This window comes from Phoca vitulina, unplaced genomic scaffold (assembly GCF_004348235.1).
Source record: "Phoca vitulina isolate PV1807 unplaced genomic scaffold, GSC_HSeal_1.0 scaffold24, whole genome shotgun sequence".
In the NCBI taxonomy this organism is placed as follows: domain Eukaryota; kingdom Metazoa; phylum Chordata; class Mammalia; order Carnivora; family Phocidae; genus Phoca; species Phoca vitulina.
In genome coordinates this window covers 12,114,316-12,129,101 of record NW_022589727.1, presented here as the reverse complement: position 1 = coordinate 12,129,101, position 14,786 = coordinate 12,114,316, and the positions used below count along the sequence as shown (strand labels likewise).

Below are 14,786 nucleotides of genomic sequence, written 5' to 3'. Positions count from 1 at the left end.
GGCACTTGGATGTATGGCCCCATACTTACGGGAGAGTTCACAGCCAGAAATACCAATCTGGGGGTCATTAGTATGTAAACGCTGGTTGAAATTATAGCAGCAATCAGATTATCTAGGAGAGGTTAACGGATGAGAAGAGCTGAGGATAGAAGGAACAGTAGCATTTCAAGCATGGGGGAAGTAGGAAGACTAAGCTACGCACACTAAAAAGGAAAGATCAGAGAAACAGGAAAAGAACCAGGAAAGAGAAGAGTTTTATTAAGTGCCAACAATAGACAGGGGCTTCAGGCAACAGGTGGATGTGGCCATTAGGAGGTCACCGTTGACTTCAGTGAAGAGAATTTTTGCAAATGGTGTGGTGATGATGAAATGAACTCATTACTTTATGACACAATTACCACTGTTGCCTTTCTCTTCTCTCTCATTATCCATTAGCCACTCCTTTCGTTTTGTTTTCACTTTTTTACTTTTCTCCGTTTTCAATTTCCTGCCATCTCTTCCTCCAGTGTTCATTTTGCTAACCACCCCCTTCCACATTGGAAACCAACATTCCCACCCTGAAATGCTCCTCCTTTAGGCCCCACTGTCTGATACCCTGCTTTTTCTTCCTCTAAATGCACTGGGGTTTTTTGTTTATCTCTCTTGTTCATTTCTTTCTTTTGTCTGCTGTTCGCACAACACACTTTGTGGTTGCTCCCCGAAAAATCCTGTTGACTTTTTTTGATCAGGAAAACAGACCTGGGGGGTGCCTGGGTGGCTCAGTTGGTTAAGCAACTGCCTTCAGCTCAGGTCATGATCCTGGAGTCTGGGGATCAAGTCCCGCATCGGGCTCCCTGCTGAGCGGGGAGTCCACTTCTCCCTCTGACCCTCCCCCCTCTCATGCTCTCTCTAGCTCATTCTCTCTCTCAAATAAATAAATAAAATCTTAAAAAAAAAAAAAAAAGGAAAACAGACCTGGGTTTGACCACAGATCTGTACCTTACAAGCTGTGTACCCTCAAATTATTTAATTTTCCTAAAGCCTCATTTCTCCATGTGTAAGAAATGAGGGAAAACGCTTGTTTTTGCTTGATTACTACATAGACTCTACCTATCCCCACATATCGAAAAACACATTCATATTGCCCCTTCAAACCTGCCCATTAGTTATTACCATCCTGTGCTTTCTCACATAAACTGTCCTGACCACACACAAAAATAAAAATAATGACAAATAGAACCTTTATACTATTTTTGATTCCTTTTCACGGGTTCTCATCGTCCCTTCCCTTTTTCTTTGGCATCAAATTCCACTGATTTCTTCTGGACATTATCTCTCCATGTCACACTGACCCCTCTATTTGTGTTAATCTGGTTGCAGTGGGAACCACTGAAGTGTTGTAATCGAGCTCTTTAGTGCACATGAAAGTGATTAATCTGCTTCAGTCAATAATTCAGGGCTCTGAGTTAAACACAGGCTGACAATATAGACACAGCAACAATAACAAAAATCAGAAGATTCAGTGCAGTAATTTGATTCAGGCGAATCACTCTTTCTGTCACGTTTGTCCTCTATAAATCGGATGGAACACTTATCTAGTTAAACAAGGAAATTATAAAGACCAAATAATAATTATGCATAAAGAATTTGAACATAAAGTGCTATATGCCCGACAATATGCTAGTGTTATCATCCAAACAGTGTGACAGGTTTCAGAATAATCCATCAACCTTATATCAACTAATTCATTCCTCATAAAAAGCACATATCAAGGGGCGCCTGGGTGGCTCATTCGGTTAAGCCTCTGCCTTCAGTTCAGGTCATGATCTCAGGGTCCTGGGATCAAGTCCCACATCGGACTCCCTGCTCAGCAGAGAGCCTGCTTCTTCCCTCTTCCTCTGCTCCTCCCCCTACTTGTGCTCGCTCTCTCTCTCTCTCTGTCAAATAAATAAATAAAACCTTAAAAAAAAAAGCACATATCAAGTATCAACAATAACTGGAGAGGGATCAGTCTATGATCTAAACTCATGCAATAAGCAAAATTAATTGTCCTACATGAGAGAACTGAAGGCTTTACTGAGCTGGAACCAACTAGCCACACACAAGAATAGAATAACAGTTAACAATAGCAACTTTCATAAGAAATATACTTTGTTCCTACTCCTTCTAAGCACCAATTGATCTGCATTAATCCTATGGCTTCTCTTACCGAAGGAAATAGAAGTAATATTAAAAAAAAAAACAAAAAAAAACAGGTAACAAGACCAGGAATTCTTACTGTCTTACACCTAAATAAAATAAAATAGAAACACCTAAGACCACGGGAGAGCAAACTACAGTAAATGGGGTAGGGTTCTCAGCCCCCAGTAAAATGATGTTCCTTGGAGTGGAAAGCTACCTCTCTGTCCAAATAATGAGAGGTGATGGTGATGACACCTGTGCTGGGATGCACAGCGAAGACCCCAGGGGACCTCGGGGTCTGCTCCAAAATGCTATACTTCAGGCGTGTATGCATCGTGTCCGGTTCATCTCTGTCTGTGGCACAAACCACTCCCACGGTAGTACCTACAGGTTAAAAAAAAAAAAAAGAGTCTTTAATTTCCAGAACTGCAAAACATATTTAGGAGTATTTACACTATTCAAATTTTAACAATGATAGTGGCAATGTAATTTTAAGTATATTTCTTCTCAGAGCTATTTCATCTTTAGGAAGCACCAATGAAGAGGACTTCAAATTTATAATGTAAAACACTATGATGCCGGGAATCAAGGTACACTTTTACTCTGTTCACTGTTAAAAATGTTTGATAGTAAATTACTAAAAACTTATTTAAATGGCAATCAAGAATATTTTCAACATGGGGCGCCTGGGTGGCTCAGTCGGTTAAGCGTCTGCCTTCAGCTCAGTTCATGATCCCAGGGTGCTGGGATTGAGCCCCATGTGGGCTCCCTGCTCCGCGGAGAGCCTGCTTCTCCCTCCGCCTCTGACCTCTGCTCCTGTTCCCCCTCCCCACTCATGCTCTCTCTCTCTCTCTCTCTCAAATAAATAAATAAAATCTTTTAAAAAAAGAAGAAGAATTTCAACACATATTTCCACACACTTCAATAACAAACCTACCTGGAGACAGAAACCATGTTTCCTAAGTAAATCAAATTTTTTAATTTAATTTCTGATTAATAGATAGATCAAGACTGACTTGGGGTATAATTGTATAAATGGTCAAGTTGACCTTTAACAGTCTAATCTCCATTCTCTGATGTTTTTTACTAGTCTCTGACGGGTCTCATTCTCTTTCATCCACTTTGCATCAACACCCCACTGCCCTCAGCCCCACTTAATCCTCAGGAAGGGATTTCATACTATTCACCCTTCAGGAGGAATTTAAGCCAACTGTTTCTTCAGTTGGAGCTGTTAACACTTGCCATCTGTATGGAATGTAAGAATATTGCTCTGGTAAAGGATTATAGGTATCAAAGCTTACAAAGAGTTGGTATTGTTTAGTATTAAGGACAGTGTTCCAGTGCCCATGAAAATATAATACATAGATCCACTTTTCCTATAGCCCTGTATGTAAAGCTGAGGAACAATACATAGACAGATAGTCACACATATATACATACTCCCACACATATACAGATTTGTTGAAATACTATATTTGAAAGAAACAAAAACCAATTAATGCAAGAAGATATTAGTTTTAAATAATTTTTTCACTCTGTCTTTAAAATTTGTATATGTGTGTATGTAAATAAATACATATACGCACATATATATAAAAATTGTAGGGAGTATCCAATTATATATTTATAAGTAATGGCAAGACTTTTGTAGTGGATCCATATGAAGACATGAAGTAATCATATTACGGTAAGAAAACAAATGCTATTCATCTACATTTGCATAGAGAAAGAGTTTCTAATCTTTGTAAGGCAGAATATTTTCTTCCTGCGATTTTACTGACAGGACACAAACACTATTTTAATTCTCTGGATAAGAACTGCTTTACTTATCACAGAAAATCTTCCTAAAATATTGACTTCAAAAGTCCTTTTCATGAGTGCTATACTTAAATATTAGTTGAGCACCCTTCGTCCAAATCTCTGTATGTGAATTAAGGCAAAGTCAAGGAACACCTAATAGTTCAGAGCATCACAGTACAAACTGGTTCGAACCTTCTTGTGTGAGATGCTTCAAGTGCCTTAGGTTAATCTGGACATCAAAGTATTTGCCCTTGATTCTTGTCTGTCACTATCATAGAGAACAGAATCCTCAAGAAAGACTTTGCAACCAATAATCTCTCTTTGAAAAAAAGAAAATGGTACCAGAGTCATAGTCACTGTGAAGCTAAAAATTTTATAGGTCATCTAATGTAATTAACTCCTTTTACAGGTCAGGGAACTCAAAGGGACTTCCACCATTTCCCACAGTGAATTAATAACAAACCCCAAATCAAAAATTAGGTTTCTTAAACTCCAAACCAACATTTTTTATTTTTTAATTGTACCATATGAGTAATAAAGAGGTTAACATCTATGACACCAAATTATCAGAGTAATATATAAAGGGGAATAGCAGATATAAAAATCTAGTGAAGATCTAAGTAACTACTTGAAACTTTAATAGGCAAGTTAGCAAAGTCACCCTTTATGAATGAGTCCACATTCTTTCAACTTTATTGTGAATGGTTATTCTCCATATTGTAAGTCTCAGAAAGCAACAAAATGCCACATTTTAAGGGCCAACTAACCTGAACACTTTGGTTTTCCATGTGTCTGAACAAATGTTTAGAACATGTGATGTAGGTGTCTCTAAAGTTATCCTCGTATCATTCTAAATTGGAAGTAATAAAGTAGTAGTTTTAAGAAAGGAGATAATATAAATAAGAGCTTTAAAAGATTGTGTTTTCAGTAGATGTCATTAAATACCTCCCTAAATAAAACCTAATAAAAATATAGATATTAATTTTAATTTTATTGTAATCCTATTCTGTATGTCCTCTCTTGGAGATGAGAATAATGATAAACCCACAAAACGATAAAGTGAAATAAAGTATAAAAACTAAATACAATTCAAAGCTTGAATAACTGTTATCTGCTTTTATAATTAATTGGTATCGTGTTGACAACACCAGACTCCTATAATATCTTGTAGGTTACACTCTGTTTGGATGTAATAGGATTACCCATTCTGGTAAATAGATACTGGTTCAGTATCATCTCAGGATAATCTGGTCTTGGGTATAAAAAACCCAATGTCTCAAAAAATGTAGATAAACATATTTAACATAATATATTTTACTTTTAAAAGTTTCCTTACACAAGGGAAACAAACGCAAAAGTGAACTATTGGGACTTCATCAAGATAAGTTTTTGCACAGCAAAGGAAAGAGTCGACAAAACCAAAAGACAACGGACAGAATGGGAAAAGATATTTGCAAATGTCTTTTCAGATAAAGGGCTAGTATCCAAAATCTATAAAGAACCTATCAAACTCAACACCCAAAGAACAAATAATCCAATCAAGAAATGGGCAGAAGACATGAACAGACATTTCTGCAAAGAAGACATCCAAATGGCCAACAGACACATGAAAAAATGCTCAATAGCACTCAGCATCAGGGAAATACAAATCACAACCATAATGAGATACCACCTCACACTGGTTTGAATGGCTAACATTTACAAGTCAGGAAATGACAGATGTTGGCGAGGATGCAGAGAAAGGAGAACCCTCTTATACTGTTGGTGGGAATGCAAGCTGGTGCAGCCACTCTGGAAAACAGTATGGAGGTTCCTCAAAAAGTTGAAAATAGTGCTGCTCTACAACCCAGCAATTGCACTACCGGGTATTTACCCCGAAGATACAAATGTAGGGATCCAAAGGGGCACCTGCACCCCAATGTTTATAGCAGCAATGTCCACAATAGCCAAACTGTGGAAAGAGCCCAGATGTCCATCAACAGATGAATGGATAAAGATGATGTGGTATGTGGATAGATAGATAGATAGATAGATAGATAGATAGATAGATAGATATACAATGGAATAATACTCAGCCATCAAAAAAATGAAATCTTGCCATTTGCAATGATGTGGATGGAACTAGAGGGTATTATCCTAAGCGAAATAAGTAAATACAAGAAAGACAATTATCATAGGATCTCACTCATATGTGGAATTTAAGAAACAAAACAGAGGATCATAGAGCAAGAGAGGAAAGAATACAACAAGAGGAAATCAGAGAGGGAGACAAACCATAAGAGACCCTTTATCACAGGAAACAAACTGAGGGTTGCTGGAGGGGAGGGGGGTAAGGGTGAGGGGATGGGGTAACTGGGTGATGGACATTAAGAAAGGCACGTGATATTATATAAGACTTATGAATCACTGACCTCTACCTCTGAAACTAATAATACATTATATGTTAATTAATTGAATTTAGATTAAAAAAACAAATAAAAAAATAAAAGTTCCCTTACCATAAAGTATGAAAGGAAAAGGCCTTTCTGAGTCTAATAAGAATAGATTTAACTAAATGAAAGTCCTGAACTTCTTTACCTCAAAAAAGTAGCTTTAATAAAATTGAAAAGCAACAATACACTGGGAAAATATTTGCAATGTGACAATAGGTTAGTACCCTTAATATGTAAAGAGCATTTTTAGCTAGATTTAAAAAAACAGTTAAGAGCAAGATAAACAAGGAAATTAAGAGCAAAGGAAATGAACATACATTTCCTAGAAGAAAAAATACAAATGGCAAAAGAAAGCACATACAAAAAAGTTCAATTAAAAAAAATTATCTTACCAACTCTGCTACTTTCTGGAATTTCAAAATTATAAATAGCTTCTGTGAAAATAGGGTGGTTGTCATTTTCATCCTCCACTCTGATGGGCAGTGGAAGAGGTAAGTCTGCCGAATACCCATCTGCAGTCGAGGCATAGGCAATTAACTGGAAAACAGGAAAAAGCAAGACCAATAGTCCATTAATATAAGACTCTAGCAAGAGAGAACACTATGCTTTATCTGCTAACTTCTCTGCAAATCTTTTTGGTAATTAACCACTTAAAAAATTCTATTCAATTCTTTTTTCATCATCAAAGCATCAAATGGAAAAACACTTTAAGTGCAGTAAGAGGCATCCAGTATTTGGTAAAAATGGCTGCAATTCAAATAAAACTCGAGTACAGCCAAGTCAGAGACAACTCTGTCCATTAGACTCAGGTTAGAGTCCTTATTCTCCCCATAATCAGAAAGTTATATTGGGGAGAACAATTAAATTCACTGCAATGGGAAAGATCCTACTACATACATCATCTAAATAAAGCCATGATTCTCAATCTTGCAACTAACAAGCCCTTTTATTGTTTTACCTCATAGATCACATATTTGTAAGAGATTTTCTAACAAAACATATTTACCAGTTTCTGCATTGCCAATTAATCAAAGGGTAACGTAATGTCAAACAGAATGTATTTCTTTTTTTTATTTAAATTCAATCAGCCAACATATAGTATTTCTATTCAGCGTGTGATTACAACACCAAGTTGAAAATTTTCTAAACAAAAGCAAAGAAATGTCACGTGGTGAACATCAGTTACATTTGCTTCCCAGCATCTCTTCCTTCTTCTAGGAAGAGAATCCCTCTTTCTTATGGAGAAACATCCCCCCCTGCACTACAGGGATGACCACATGACCCCACAGAATTTACCATATTGCACTGAAAATTGTCGGAGTTATTCCTCACTGACTGTAAGCTCATTCATATCAGAAGGCTGACTTATTGACCTTGTTTGGGTTTGGTTTCCCACTTTTGCTTCCTTATCTAGTTCTCAGACATGATCAGAGAATCACGTAAGTGAAAGGAAGAACCAAAAAAATTTTTCTAAATAAATAAATAAAGAGAACAGAGCAGAATAGGGAAGAAGTCCCTTCCAATCAATGGTGGCCGCATCCTGAAGACAGGAAAATGTAGCATGAGAAGAGACAGAAAGTATCTCATAAACAAAACCAACTCCAGGAAATGTACCGGAATTTACATCCAAATACAACTAAACCTTTTTGCTTCACTTTAAGCTTACCTAACAGAAGTTAAAATAGAGAGCAGATCAAATATTCCAAAATATTGCACAACCTATTTCCTTTGACTCTAAGAAGAGAATGCAAGAAGACAGGAAAGAGTACATGGAGTATCAGAAGAAACATAGTTTAATCATTTAAAATCATGTATATCAATAAAATGCCTACATCAAAAATATCATATTCTTCACGATCCACAGGCCGGGTACAATACAGATTTCCAGTGTCTTTTTCTATGAAAAACAAATTCAAAGGTTCTTGGTCAACTCCACGCCCACTTATTGAGTAGAAGATGGTATAGTTCTGTGCTGCATCAGACTGAACCTAAAAGGGAAAAACCATATTTTTAAAAACTTTAAATTAAAATCTGTTGAACTGCTATTTTTTTAAGATGTAGCTTATGCATTTCTATTTTTTTTTTTATTTTAAAGAGACGTTCATAAAATAATAATCACATTTATCACTTCATCAGCACACAAAAGAGTAAGGAGCATTTGGCAAAAGATTTTTTTAAACTCTCAGATTTAATGAAAATAATGTTCAACATAAAGAGTAACCAAAGAAAATGTAATTAAAAACAATAAAGCATAATTTCCCATCTAGAGATCTGGCAAAGATAGAAAAGAACTTCAATACCCATTGTTAGCAGGAGCCCGGCCATCAGGGACTCTCATATACAGGTGAAGGGAAAGTTAATTTGAATGTTTCTTAGGGAGGGGAACTGGCAAAAATTAGAAGAATGACATATGAGCATAAATAGGGAAGACTATTCCTGGCAGAGGAAACACAAAGTACAAAGGGACCGGGTTAGGGTTGTGCCCAGAGTGTTCAAGGAGCAGTAAAGAGACCACTGTGGTTGGAGCAGAGAAAGCTAGCAGGCAAGAAGTAGGAGATGATCACCATATCATGTAAATGATTCCAAGAGTGTTGACTTTTCCTTGTAGTCAGGTAAGAAGCCATTGGAAAATTTAGACAAGAGTAATATACGTAATTTATATTTTCAAAAGATAATACTTGGTGTTTTGTTAAGACTACACTTGGGTGGGTAGGTAAGCAAAGGAGGAAGACCATTTAGTTACTGCAAGAATTCATGATAGCAGTAGGGGTGGTGAGAAATGCTTAGATTCTGGATATAATTTGCAGGTACCGCCAACAGGATTTGCCGATGGGTTGGATGTGTGTTGTGAAGATGACACTATGTCAGAGGGTGCTAATATCCCCTAACATCTATTCTGCCCATGTTCCTTTGGTTGGAATTTATAGCTGAGTGCAAGACTGCCCAAAAGAAATACATTTCTCAGTCTCCCTTATAATTAGGTACGGTCACATGAAGAGATCGGGTTAATGGGATATGAGCAAAAATAACATATGCATGCCCTAGACTGTGCTCTGGAAAGTGAAGGGATGTGTTCCCCCATTTGGACACAATGATGAGCTATCTTGAACCTGCAGAGATGGCCAAGCTAAAAAAGAAAGAAGTCTAGGTGATTTTTCAAATTAGAATCTCTTTACCAGATCACAATTTCACATAAAATAAATACATTTCTGTCATGCTTATGCCACTCAGTGGCACTTTGGTTCCTGAATTAGTGGCTGCCCCATCATAGAGAAAACAGCATGTCCCCTGGTTGTGGATTCTGCAGTGTAGCTTGGGGATTCATTCCTGAAAGTTCAATCTAAATTTTGTGTCTTCAGTCCCCCAATTCTGTTAACTGCTTATACGCTGTAATAACTCCCTATCTGTTAACTACTTAGAGAGAAGTATGTTCTCTACAACTAAAACCTTACCCAATAGACTCTAATACCCCAACAACTGAAAGAATGGAGGTACCATTGATTGAGATGGAGGATGATTTTAGGAGAAAACCCAAACTTCTTTTTTCTGCATATGTTATGTTTGAAATGTCCATTAGGCTTCCAAGTGGAAATATCAATTAGGCAATCTGTCCTAGAAATATGAGGTCTTAAGCCTCTGATAGATAGTAGTAGTTAAAGCTACGAGACTGGATGAGATTACCGAGAGAGCGAATATAAATAAACAAGAGACAAAGTTCATAGGCTGAGCCTAGAGCTCTCCAAAGTTTGGAGGGGGTGGGCATACGGGAATGAGGAGGAACCAGCCAAACATACTAAGAAAGAGTGGCCAGTGAGGTAAGTGGAAAACTAGGTGAGTGGTGTCCTAGAAGCCAAGTGAAGAAAGTATCCAGAGGAGGAGGAAAGGGTCAGCTATGTCAAATGGACACAGGTCAAGGAAAAGAGGACTGAGAGGTGGCGACTGGCTTAGCAAAGCAGAGGCTAAAATTAGCTATGATCAGTGTAACTCTGGTAATCAGAAATCATTCTTAATATGCCTCCTGAGTGCTTCAAATACAAAATTTGAAAAGAAGAAACAAGGTCTAGCATTGAAGTATGGAAGACACTGGAAGGGAGGAGACAGGTCACACTGTTGGAATGAAACATCAAGCACAGTAATAGGAAAAGGCAAGCACTGGGCCAGAGCCCTACCTCAGCAACTGCTTTCATTGTATATGTTCCATCTAGATCTTTATGAAAAGTAAACCTGACCTGGTTAAAAACTCCTTTTTTTTTAGAAAAAAGTTAAATTCCCTATCAGGACACACATGGTCCATTATGGCTTGGCCTCTACCTGCCTCTTTGGCCTCATCTCCCTGCTCCAGCCCCATCATAACCAGGAGGGCTGAGCTACCCAGGACCTACTAAGGAGCTCACCTTCACCTCTGTACCTCCCTCTTCTTCCATAATTACTAACCTGCACAACACTTTCCCATCCTTTAGGTCCTAGCTCAGATGTCTCCTCATCTAAGTCTTTTCTTGATTTGTCCATTTCACCCCAGGACTTAGTGCTGATCCCATGAATTCTCAGATCACCCAAACCATCTCTGCCACAGCACCCATCACTCAGTATCGTAACCGTGTGTCTACCTCTGTCTTCCTTACTAGGCTCATAACCTACGTGAGAGCCAAGGCTCAATTTATTTCTCGGGTCGTACTTAGAGCAGCGCCTTCTGTGGGACATGGCAGGTCCTCGATAGCCAGCTGCTAAATGAATGAATAAGCTCATAAAGATCATTTACTGCTTGTAGTCTTTTTCATATTATTATTAGTTTTTTAGTGATTTTCTCATTTTACTTACTTTGATTATACTTCATGAATATCTTCAATCAAATCTGTTTCTTTTTAAGTATCTAAAGAGTTATGAAACCTGAACAAAACAGACTCTGGGAATTAAAACACTCCCAATTAGAAAGAATGTAAAACCTACTTGTTGAAGAAATAAAGGGAACGGGCCCAGTGAATTCTCTTGCATTGAGCAGGGAATAGGGGCCCATCTCCTCTTGGAACGCCTGAGAACGGCTTCTTTAGTATCTCTTTTCCTCAGTACCTGAATTTAGAGAAAGAAAATTAAATAAATAAAAGTATCACAGCCGACTTTGTTGTGAAGGAGTGGACAGTCCATCAACCTCATGCCTCCCTGGAGGCTCAGTCTCAGGAGTTTCCAAGCTGAAGCTAACGGCCAGATAATAAGGTCTTTTTGTGTTAGATGGAGAAGAAAGAATGCATCCACAGTTTAAAAGTTTCATAAACTGAAGAATTTCATTTTGTATACTTTTCTAACACTGACGAAACTTTCAGGTTAGGAAAATCATCACTGCACTCTTGGTTTTTCTTCTTCTTTCCTACATAGAAATAGTGAACATGTCCTCTTTATAACACTCTAAAGACAGCCTGTCCTTTCTGCTAAAACCTCACATTCTCAAGAGAACCAGAGCAAGAAAAGGCACGTTCTTCATTGCCTTAACACTCCAATCTGCGCTCTCTAATATGGTAGCTCTAACTATATGTGACTATTTAAATTTAAATTGATTGTAATTAAATAAAATATAAAGTGCCATCCTTCGGTTGCACTAGCCACATGCCAAGTGCTCACTAAGCATTAATATTAGGCTACCATATCAGACAGTGCAGATTATAGAACATTTCCATCATCCCAAAAAGTTCCATTGGACTTCTGAGTGATTTCCATCCCATTGCATGGTGTTGCAAGGAAGCTTTTTTATTTCCTAACAATTAATTAATAATTTTATTGAACATGTATTAAGGTTCTAAATAGTCATTTAAATTAACTTTCCCATTAATTCACTAAACATTGATTCGTTGTAACCCAGTCTAAACCTTTCATCATTTTTGTGATGACCTACACAATGGCGTTCCTCACGATGTAGAATCTAGAACTGCAGCAAATGACAGCCAATACGATGCCGTGTATCCAAATACTTACACACACTTCAGGATTCCCATCTCATTTTAACATCAGAATCACTGTGACACTTGAAATCGACCTCTTATTCCCTGGAAACCACTGTTCTTACCATTAATTTAACATGAACCTATTGACTACAAGTTAGGTATTACCGAGGCTATAAGCACAAAAGGAATCAATTCGTGCCCTCAAGCAACTACAGATAAATTGTTTGCACAAATAAAAAAAAAAATTCCAAATGCTTACAAAAGAGGGGTAACCAAACTGACACGGACACACAAAAGCAATTAGTTGGACTTTAGAGGTGGAAGAAGCCTTCCCAGAGGAGGTGCCATTTAGGATTAACAAAGCAAAACCCAAAGCCAATGGTTAGCCAGTGTTGGTGGGTGAGAAGGGGAAGAGAGAGAGGGAGGGAGGGAAAGCAAACTGAAGGGGAGGGAAAAGAAAAGGATAAAAACCGACTTATCCTTTTGGCCTCTTTGCAATTTTTTAACCTTTTAAAATTTTTTTAAGATTTTATTTATTTGATAGAGAAAGAAAGAGAGCACAAGCAGGGGGAGTGGAAGAGGGAGAAGCAGGTTCCCTGCTGAGCAGGGAGCCCTACGCAGGGCTTGATCCCAGGACCCTGGGATCATGACCTGAGCTGAAGGCAGACACTTAACTGACTAAGGCACCCAGGCACCCCCCTCTTTGCAATTGTTAATGAAAGTATTTAAATTTAAAAAAAAAAACATGCCTGAAAATATCAATGTATTTTGAATACCTTCTTCTGATGTTCCAGGAGCACCTTAATCTTTTTCTGTGTCTGGGTTTTGGTGTCAGAAAGCCATATGGTGAATGATCTGTTCTCATCAGACAACACCACATTGCTGGCTGTGTATACTGAGCCGTCATCGAGAACTCTGAAGTCAGGGTCACCGGACTGGATGAGGTCTGCAGACCTGAGGCACTCTTTCAAATTAACTGCAAGCAAAAGTTTCCAAGTTGCAAAGTAGAAACACATGCAAAAAGACAAAAAGAAGTGTTAAAACAATGTATACATCTTCAAAATCATGAAGTAGAATAAAATAAACCATCACTTCGCATTTACCAAATACCTTAGATTCTTTACATGTATAAAAAAATGATAACTGTCTTTCAGTTAAAAAATAATTCTTGATTGTATACATTTCTTAAGTAAGGTGTTTTTAAACCTTTATATGTTTCTAGAGGCTTATGAAAATGATCTTCCTATTAAAGAGGTGTGTGTGCTGCAATCATGACCAAGCTGAGCTACACGCCCCCACACACAGCTGAATAAACAAACAGAAAGGTCCCCCCCACCAACACTATAGTTTGAGTCTTTTAAGACTCAACCAGAAGTTATACACATGAGCCCAAAGAGCAACAGAGGGTATGAATTTGGCAAACAGTCAAGTAAGGAAAGGCTCTCTTTGAAATCTTTCACTGGCACTCCTGTTATCCACCTCCTGCCAACCACCAGCTCTCCTTATGCCCACAGTTCTCTCTGCGTTCCTAGTCCTAGCTTTCCAGGGCTCCTCACTGAAACTCTGCATGTGGGTCTTCTCCTCTCCCTGGGAGTTTTCCTCCTGGGAGTAAAAAGTAATAAAATATAAAGATCAATAGCAGTGGTTTGAAACTTCTATCAAAAGTATCGAATTCGGGCGCCTGGGTGGCTCAGTTGGTTAAGCAACTGCCTTCGGCTCGGGTCATGATCCTGGAGTCCCTGGATGGAGTCTCGCGTCAGGCTCCCTGCTCAGTGAGGAGCCTGCTTCTCCCTCTGACCCTCCCCCCTCTCATGTACTCTCTCTCATTCTCGCTCTCTCAAATAAATAAATAAATCTTAAAAAAAAAAAAAAAAGTATCGAATTCATCTCATTCTTCAACTATCTGTTTTAACAACAACCGAACTGATAGATTAATGCTGACATATTAATGCACAATTAAGTAATAACCTCTCAAGGGATTACTGTTACCCATGTAAAGCTTTGTCACTTTGATTCAAATCTGTCACCGATGGAAACGCTGAATCAAAAAGAAGTGAACATCTTTAGGAACGATGACATATTTCTCTCATCTTCACATTTTTAGCATAATGATAACCTCTCGTCTATCCCCCAAAGGAACACCCTCCTCTTTTACATCCTCTTTTTTCTTCCTTCCCATAGGAACTAAAGTGACATTTGTTTGATAAAAATTAAATGAGGCACTTAACCAGGAATGGGACACTTTGCTGAAAAAGTAAATTTGATATGTCTGGGACAAGCTATATCTTTTTAAACAAAACAAAACATGATGCTTTCCTCTTGTATTCCCTAGATCACATGGAAAGTCCACCTGGGCAGAGCTTCCCAGCTGTTGGGAAAGTTTATAAAGTTCCCCAAATTCTCCATGTGAATTAAGTTCAGTTTGGATGGAATGGCTCATCTTGTGATGATCCTCAACGGA

General features: G+C 38.0%; 1 protein-coding gene across 1 annotated transcript in view; it reads right to left on the bottom strand.

Annotated features, from left to right (window-relative positions):
• The window catches only part of DSC3 (desmocollin 3), a 47,949-nt gene that overhangs the window by 21,567 nt on the left and 11,596 nt on the right, over positions 1 to 14,786 (bottom strand). Inside the window, exons 3-7 of the mRNA XM_032421231.1 lie at positions 13,102 to 13,301; positions 11,340 to 11,459; positions 8,225 to 8,380; positions 6,785 to 6,929; positions 2,378 to 2,544 (exon numbers count right to left, since the gene is read on the bottom strand). Of these exons, the coding sequence (XP_032277122.1) occupies positions 2,378 to 2,544; positions 6,785 to 6,929; positions 8,225 to 8,380; positions 11,340 to 11,459; positions 13,102 to 13,301 (788 nt within the window). The remainder of the gene's footprint in view (positions 1 to 2,377; positions 2,545 to 6,784; positions 6,930 to 8,224; positions 8,381 to 11,339; positions 11,460 to 13,101; positions 13,302 to 14,786) is intronic.